This window comes from Galeopterus variegatus, unplaced genomic scaffold (genome assembly GCF_000696425.1).
Source record: "Galeopterus variegatus unplaced genomic scaffold, G_variegatus-3.0.2 Scaffold418, whole genome shotgun sequence".
NCBI classification, from domain to species: Eukaryota; Metazoa; Chordata; class Mammalia; order Dermoptera; family Cynocephalidae; genus Galeopterus; species Galeopterus variegatus.
Window position 1 is genome coordinate 28,421 of NW_007726529.1, and position 9,214 is coordinate 37,634.

General features: G+C 40.3%; 1 protein-coding gene across 1 annotated transcript in view; it reads left to right on the forward strand.

The window, feature by feature from the left end:
* Positions 1-7,930, forward strand: part of OSMR (oncostatin M receptor) — a 35,876-nt gene extending 27,946 nt beyond the window's left edge. The window contains exons 8-12 of the mRNA XM_008568502.1: positions 606-779; positions 1,405-1,572; positions 5,588-5,669; positions 6,261-6,333; positions 6,668-7,930. Coding sequence (XP_008566724.1) covers positions 606-779; positions 1,405-1,572; positions 5,588-5,669; positions 6,261-6,333; positions 6,668-7,243 — 1,073 coding nt within the window. The 3' untranslated portion in view covers positions 7,244-7,930. The remainder of the gene's footprint in view (positions 1-605; positions 780-1,404; positions 1,573-5,587; positions 5,670-6,260; positions 6,334-6,667) is intronic.
* The last annotated feature ends 1,284 nt before the right edge of the window (positions 7,931-9,214 follow it).

A 9,214-nucleotide genomic window follows, 5' to 3' on the forward strand; every position in this document is an offset into this window, starting at 1 on the left:
GTTCTTGAATACTAAATAGTGTTTGTGTGTGTTGGTGTGCGTAGACCAAGTGGGCACAAGCATGTGTAGAAAAACAGGCTTAGGGAAGCCTTCAGAATAAACACTCCTGGATTTTTTTGGTGACATTTGGATAACTTTGCATTGCCACAGCCGAGGAACTAGATTTCTTCTGATCTCTCTGTGCTTCTTTCAACATAACTCTTCCTTTTCTTCCCTTCCTCCTCCTCGCTTAAGTGGGCTCTCTGGTTGGGTCTTCTTTCAAACACTAGTTAGTATTCAAGAACAGAATTAAGTCTAAGAAAGACTTCATTCACTCATTCGTTCATTCATTGCTGTGTGACCTTGTACAAGATGTGTAGTCTCTCTGGGCATCCGTTTCTTCATCAGCTAAAGACAAGGCTTGAAAAGGAAGATTGCTCAACTCCTTCCCAGCTCTTCCACACTGTCAAGGGACAAATCCTCTAGAGAAACAGATAAAACTCCTTAGCTCAGCATAAGCTCTTACAGCCTCCAGAGCTGCTCAGAGTTCTCCTTTTAGTTTACATGAATATTCTGGGATTATTTCCAACTCATCACTCTTTTCTTACCGCAACTTCTTTTCCCAGCTCCTTCAGACAACCCTCAAGTGGCTGTAAGTAACTTGACATCCCACTCCTTCACTCTGAATTGGAACAATTATCCCACTGAATCCCAACCTGGTTTTATACGAGGGTACCATGTCTATCTGAAATCCAAGGCAATGCAGTGCCATCAAGGATTTGAAAAGGCAGTTCTTTCAGGTGACATTTTCTTTTATTTTTATTTGTTTACTTTTTCAAGATTTCATTATTTGAAGTCATTGAAAAGGCTCCTTCTCTGGCTGTGGCCAGGCTGAATTCTTTGTTTGCATGATTTTATGATCAAAAGATGTTCTTAAACTAGTAGGGTGAACAAGGTGGTGGGAGGCCAGTATTTTAACTTACTTAAAAAACAACGTGGGCTGGTATTTTTAGAAGCACTGAAGCACCATCAGCTCCTTAAGAAAACCTGCCACTTATGAAACTTTCTTGCCCCTTTTTCTTTTTTTCTTTGACTTTGTTCAATGTTACTAGAATTTATTTTTAAGGTATAATAATAAATTGCAAGCTCTTATTATATCTTAAAGAATTGCATGCTCTACCTGGATCACCAACATTCCTTGTGCAGTGGATTTTTGCTTTCCGTGCCATCTCCTGAGAATTGTACCAGTGTTCCCAGTGTCCCAGTGTGATGAAATTATGATTTGATTTTTGGTTCGTTTAAAAATGTTGACGGTGCTGAGTCAACAATAGTATCAGTGTACAACTCTTTCACAAGATCTCTACTACACTCTTAATAAAATGACTTTTCTTTCTTTGAAAAAAAACCAATTTTTAAAAATCACAGATGATTCAGTATGCTGCAAATACAAAGTCGACAACCCGGAACAAAAGACATTCATTGTGGAAAACCTACAGCCAGAATCCTTGTATGAGTTCTTCGTCACTCCATACACAAGTGTTGGCGAGGGCCCCAATGGTACTTTCACGAAGGTCACGACTCCAGATGAATACTGTGAGTTTTTCCAAATCAAAACTCTTTCCTTAGGATTTTCTGGGAAACTAACAAATTACGGAAATGTTGTCTTGGGGTTTGTCTAGATCAGAAATTTTTAATCCTTTTTTCTCCTCCTTACCCCCTCTTTCTTTATAAAGCCCTTTGTTTCATGACATATGTTGTACAGAATCACACTACGTTGACTGATAATGGTCTGGAACCTTCCTTGGCCTCCCTCAGTAGCTGTTGAGGGATTTCTCTGGAATTCAGTCTCGGATTAGTGTGAAAAGCACAGCTACTATATGTTAGTGTTGACATCAGAAGAGCCACCAGCCTTCCGTGTAGAGAAGGGCGGCGGTGGCTTTCTCAGCAGAATCACTCTCCGCAGTCAGCCTTCCTTCTGGCTGGTTTCCCTCAGTGGCAAGCTAATGATTTCTGCCTTTGCTGGGGCCCCCAGGGGCAATTAGAGATGAGTGGGGTGGGGGTCAGGTGGGGGCAAGGAGTGTTCACTAACTCCACGTTTGCATATTTGGTCAAGGAAAGGGTGAAATGAAGAGACTGATATTTTCAAAATGCATTTGGCTTGAAAGATGGAGAAAGAAAAGGGCAGGGAGAAGAATGGTAGGAATTAGTTGATGGAAAAATTTATTCCCATGATAAACCCTGGCATCCAACAAACAGGAGGGTGGTGAAAGAAGACAGATACAAACAGACGACGTAGGTTAGAACATCTTTAATGAGGGGATCATAGAAGGTTTACACTGTAAGGACCCTTGGAAATACTCCTTGAAAAACAAATGGGCTCAGATGTCTTGCCTGAAGCTACTGACTTGTGCCCGGTGTAGGGTCCCTTCGCTGAAGCCTTAGGGATGGGATGGGCACCTCGGGTAGGACTGCTGACCCTGGACTTCTCTGGCCAGTCATAGGGACACACAAAACTGTGGTGGCAGATTGTGGCACTCACTGCTAGTTGACTGCTAGACTGAAACATGGCCCTAGGTCTCCAAGCCAAAGTCTGAAACTGCCTATCAGATTAAGATTCCAGTCAAGGGTTTATGTTGTTTGAGCACTCTTGCCACTTTGGAGTTAATTTTAAATTTATTTTCAGGTTATTTTTCTTCTAGCTTTGGAATTTACCTGATTGGTACACACACACACACACACACACACATGATTATCTTAAGTATAAGTATAGGTTTCATTTATCTCTCCTATGCTCAACCTCATTAGCCTTGTCCTGTGACTCTTTTGATTATATTGCTTATTACTAAAAAGAAAATATTTGAAATATTTATTTACAACTTCCCTGAGAGAAACCTTACTCATTTTTTTAATAGATATTATGAGACTAGCATTCAGTTAACTGTATACCTCGAACCTTGTTGAATGGAAATAAATAATACTAGCATCTGCTGAAAGAGGCTGGGATGATTAAACAGTAGAAAAGAACCAAAATGCAAAAAATTAATGTAACATTGAAACTGCAGAATGCTGCATAAATATTCGTTGTATCGGTACTTTTAAAATAGTCCCTTCTCTTTGTAAATTGGTATGTTTTAACTTTTTCTCTGAAAGGGAGACTAGCTTACTAAACAGAGATAATGAGGCACGGAGGCAAAGTTTGTTTAAAGGCCTTGTAGGGTGTCCATCCGAATCGTAATTTGTATTTTCTGTAGATGGACATTTGGCACTACATTTCCTTCTGAATTTATTTATTTATTTATTTAATTTTTTTTCCTTTTTTGTCTTTTTTCGTGACTGGCAACGGATTGCAACCCTCAGTGTTGCACCCGTACCGGACTGGGACCGGCAACGGGATCGCAACCCTCGGTGTTGCACCCGCACCTCGCTCAGCCAGTGAGTGGCCGGTCTGTATGTGGGATCCGAACCCTTGGCGGGAGCGCCGCCGCGCTCCCAAGCGGCACACTGTAGCAGTGCGCCACCGGGCCAGCCCTTCCTTCTGAATTTAATAGACATACTAAGTAAGTAATTTTTCAATCTTGAGTACAGAAGTGAGTTATGTTCCAAAAGTTTGTTTAAAATTATCCTGAAAATAGTGAAGAGTACCAAAAGTTGGTGAAGATGTAGAAAAACTGGAACTCTCATACTTTGCTGTTAAGAATAAATTGGTACAAGCAATTTTTGAAAATTGTTTGGTAGTGCCTTCTAAAGTGAATATATACACACCTGGCATCTGAGAACTTTTATTCATAGGTAGATGCCCTGAAGAAATGTCTACAGAAACTCTAAAGAAATACCCAAAGACACATACTAGAATGTCCACAGCAGCACAGTTCATGAGAGCCACAAACTAGAAATACCCATTGCCCATCAAATAGAAAGGACAAATGACCATGGCCTGTTCACGCAGTGGAATATCATACATGCGATGAGAATGAACATTCTACAGTTACAAAAATAACATGGAGGAATCTCACAAGTACAATGCCGAGTGAAAGAAGCCAGACAAGAAGGACTCTTGCTGTGTGATTCCATTTATAGAGTACAGAAGGAGGCAGATGCCATTTGTGCAGCTAAACAATAGAGATGGTGGTTACCTTGGGAGGGGATAATGACTTGATGGGGACACAAAGGGGGCTTTCTGGGGAGCTGCTAATGTTCTTTCTCTTGATCTGGATACTGTTTACATGGGTGTGTTCAGTTTGTGAAAATTCATCAAGCTGTACACTTATGAACATTTTTCTGTATTTATACGTTATACTTCAATAAATAGTTTAGCAAAAACCATCTGAAATTTGGAAACATGGTTAGGTCCGTAGGCTTGCTCTGAAATACATTATAAAGTCATAATTTAACAAGATTTAAAAATGATTTGTACTGATCTTTAGAGCAAGGTCTTCTGTAGTGAAAGAGTCGGGAAGAGAGTTTCTTTCCTCTTCTCTGGAGATAGAATTAGTTTTAGGCCAATTGTTGAGATTCTTGGTTTGGTTCCCTCTTACCTTTCTGGGTGCTTTTCTCCAGAACCCTGTGTTGAATCAAAGTGTCTACCCAGGCCAGCCCTCCCTCACAAAATTCCAACATTGTCCAGCACACTGCTGTCCCCAAATCAAGCTTCATTTCTTCCAGACAGCCAAGTGTTGGAGGTGGGGAGTGGGAGGACAGGGGAGGCAAGTAGATTGAGCAGAATCTTATGTACATTTGAATACTGTTAGCCCTATGCCCTGCCTGAGCAAGCTGCATTTGTAAAAGAGGGTGTTTACCAACCCAGCTGACATTAGTTGGTGGGATGGTAAACAGTGACCACAGGAAGATGAGCATTTAAAAAAATGAAACACCAGTTGACATATCAGAGAAATAAAATGGAATAATTATCCCAGGTTAAGACTTATTCAGGTAATTTTATCTGAAGCTAATTAGAAGGGGTGCTCTAGTCAATTTTTGATGTGTAACACACAACCTCAAAACCTCAGTGGTAGACAACCAGAAATATTTATACTCATGGGTTTCCAGATCAGCTGTGGCTTGGCTGATCTAGGCTGGGCCAAGCTGAACTCCAGGCTTCAGTCAGGTTCAGGTTTGTTGCATCTGTGTTTACTCTGGGGCTCAGGCTGAAGGGGCAGCAGCTCCCTGGTGCACACCCTTCTCATGGTGGATGACAAGAGGGCAGGCAGGCCAAACTCTGCTTGTCATATTAAAAGTTCCTATTCACCCACATCATGATTACTAACATCCCATTGGCCAAGCCAAGGCACAGGGGCGGGAAAGTTCCTCCTCTGGCAAGGGTGGGAAAGTATAATTCTAATACTGGGAGAGAGTGAGGAACAGGGAGTCATGATGCAGTTTATCAGAAGACATAATGAGCTTGTGTCACAAAGTGTTGATGGCAAATGGCTCCATGTGTTGGGAGGTTGGTGTTTCCCCCAGTCAGGCAAAACTCATATTGCAACTTGCACAAATAGACATTTGTGGAATAATAAACATGTAAAGTTACTTTGAACTTTAAACTTATTTTTATTACTTTGAGGAGGGAAAAATACTCACTAAAAATATTCCTTTCGTTTTCCTTACTCAGCCCATATGCTGATAAGTATCATAGTGCCCATGATTGTGTGCATCTTGGTCATCGGAATCGTGTGCTACTTGAAAAGTCAGTGGTAAGTGCGTGAGGAAGCTTTTATCCAAGAAGATTCAGAGAAAAATCTAGAAAGGCGTTTACTGAGGTATAAATGACATTGAATAATATGAAAAAAAGTACCCAAAAGAGGGCTGGCTGGTTAGCTCAGAGCACGGTGCTGATAACACCAAGGTCAAGGGTTCAGATCCCCGTACTAGCCAGCCACCAAAATAAATAAATTTTAAAAAAGGGTACTGAAAAGCACAAAGGAGGCTTAGGTGAGAATGTGTGATTTATTTCATGATTTTGCTTTTCAGATCAATACATGAGGAAAATACTTAAAATAAATTGCAGGAGCTTTTCAATAGCAATAGCTAATATTTGCATCTCTCTATGTACTTGGTGGTGTTCAAAGTGCTTTATACATAATAATTCCTTTAATCCTCACAATACTGTAAGTTCAGTAATTATCTCCATTTAATCAATGAGGAAATGAAAGCACAGAAGATTTAAGTAACTTGTTTAATAAGTGGTAGAGCAAAGATTAGAACTCAGGAATCGGACTCTAGAGTTCACTCTTAACTATTCCACTACATTGTAAAATTCAGTCTGATTTCCACTATTTTTCTAGGATAAAAGAGAACTGTTATCCTGACATCCCAGACCCTTACAAGAGCAGCATCCTGTCATTAATAAAATCCAAGGTAAATGTTGGGAAATTGTATGTATACCACATCCGTATTAAGGACTAACCTAGATTTGGGGCTGTAACGATCCTGCTTTCCTAGACCTCCTCAGGAAAATATAACAAAGTAAAAGCCATCCCTGCTCCCACAGCCATGAAATAGGTGGTGAAAGCTTTGATATCTTCTGTCAGGGGAAATTCCTTGGTTTTCAACACCACCTCCAGGTAACTTGTGAACAGAAGGAAATGTGAACAAAATTGAAGTTCAAAGTGCACTTCACACACTTATTATACTTTGATACACACACACACACAAACAGGTTTATATTTACATATTTTTGTTTCCTTCCCAGGAGAACCCTCACTTAACAATAATGAATGTCAACGACTGCATTCCAGATGCTATTGAAGTTATGAACAAGCCAGAAGTGACTAAGATACAACTCTTAGGTTCTAGGAGGTCACTCACAGAAACTGAATTGACTAAGCCCGCCTACCTTTACCTCCTTTCAACAGAAAATAATTACTCCGGCCCTGGACCCTGCATCTGTTTTGAGAACTTTACCTATAATCAGGCAGCTTCTGACTGTAGTTCTTGTGGCCATGTTCCAGTACCCCAGGAAGTCCCACCAGGTCAGCTGGGACTATTGACCTCACCTGAAAATTTACTAAAAGCAATAGAAAAAAACTATATGAACTCCCTGGGAGAAATCCCAGCTGGAGAAGCTAGTTTGAATTATGTGTCCCAGTTGGCTTCACCCATCTCTGGTGACAAGGATGGTCTGCCAACAAATCCACCAGTGCCGGCACACTGTTCGGAGTATAAAATGCAAATGGCAATACCCCTGTGTCTTGCGTCACCTCCCCCGAATGAGAATAGCAGCCTTTCCTCAGTTAGTCTTTTAAATCAAGGTGAACACTGCCGTTAACCAGCATGTTCATTTCATACCTTTATGCTATACACACACTAAGGGGAGCATAGCTGGCAGGCACCATTCTATTACTAGGTGCCTCAGTCCTTAACCCCACTGAGCTATCACTATCTGGAGGTCTGATTTATATAAAACCACTACAGTCTAGTTAGGTTAAAGGCCAGAAGCTATGGAACATAACATTTGCCCTTGCTGCAGGCTTGCTCTAGAAATGGCAGGATCATGGGAACATGCTCACCTTGCTGCTGTTTGTTCCAGGCTCACCTTTAGAATAGTAGACCTGAACTTGACATAGGGATAGGAATTAACCACTCCACAGACCCCGCCCACTCAGAACTGTACAAGGTGGCTGTGGTCCTAGAAGTTGTTTTTAGGGAGGAAATATTTCCATTAAAATTTACCCTAATGTTTAATCCTTAAGGGTTAAGCAATTAGACGGAAGCCTTTAATAAAGGCCACAGAAGTTTTGAGACCAAAACAGATTTTAGACTTGCCTTGAAGTGATATGAATTTATAGTTTATTGACAGTAAAATTAATTCTTTCGGAGGCACAATTAATAGGCAAGATGTGTGAACGAATCAGTAAGATCTCCAGAATTCTCCTGTCTAGCTTACTATAGTTAAAGAATGGGACATGGAACTCCTGACTTAATGTTAAGATAATAAACACTCCTGCCCAGTAGACATCAGTCTTCTTCCATAATTTTTTTTTTTTCCTTTTTGTCTTTTTTCGTGACCGGCAACGGATCGCAACCCTCAGTGTCGCGCCCACACCTTGCTCAGCCAGTGAGCGGCCGGTCTGTATGTGGGATCGGAACCCTCGGCGGGAGCGCCGCCGCAGAGTGTAGCAGTGCGCCACCGGGCCAGCCCTTCCATAATTTTTTGATGACTACCTCAGAATAGAAACGGGAAAATATATCACTGAGTAATTTCATTCACATTTTATGGTTCCTCTTTTTTTTCAAAAACCACATATAAATGTCCTGTTTTCACTTAGCATCCTTTGAGCTTTGCAGTAGGTTGTTTGGATCAAGATAAAACTCTGTCTCATTTATGTTATTATGTTAAAATTAATAAATAAAATGAAACCTCATTGTTGGACATAATTTAGATATAACTGTAATAAGTTCTATGGGGTGGGAAATTCTGTGTTGGCTCCAGCACAACTCTGTCTTGAACCAATATACGCAAAGCACTTGGTACATAACAGGTGTTCAGTACGTGCTAATCCCTTTCTCTTCCCTCTGCCTCTCAACCCCTAATGTTTGTCACATTTCTAAACAAGAGGGGCATCTTTTTGTTTTGCTGACTGCTGTCAGTGTGGTGGAAATGACTCCACCTCTGCTCATGCCTCTGGAACCAAGTGCCCTTGCCCTGTGCTACTCAACACTATGAAAGCAAGACAAGTATCCACATCTAAAAGTAATGTGGCTGTCAACTGGCCTAAATATTCCTACAAAAACCAGTACTTCTGTTCAAGCTTTTCTACTCTTTCCTTACATATAACTAATAACTCAACCTTTTGCTAGAAAAATTGGTTATGTTCTCCTAACATAGTACAAAACAGTAGCTTAATTAATCTAATAGTTGTGAGAAGACTTTAGGGCCAGTATTGTTACCATTTACCTTATTTATGCTCCTTTGTCATTTTCATTTAAAACTTGTATACAGAAATGTCAATGACATTGATGGCTGATTTTTAAATAGTTTCTTTCATATAGATTTTGTTAAAAAAAAATCTACAAAACATTGAAAACGTTTTTTGCTGTTGCAGTAAGCCTTAATTAAAACATTTCACCATCGCATTATTTTGTGTTTTGTCTACCTCAATGAAATGAAAATCTAACAATTTCAGTATAGCCAATAAATAACCTCCTGATCTTACTAAAAACATGAATTCCTAGGTACCACACCAAACCTCCTAATAAGCAGCTCCGGACACACGACTTGTAATCTACATTTTTCATC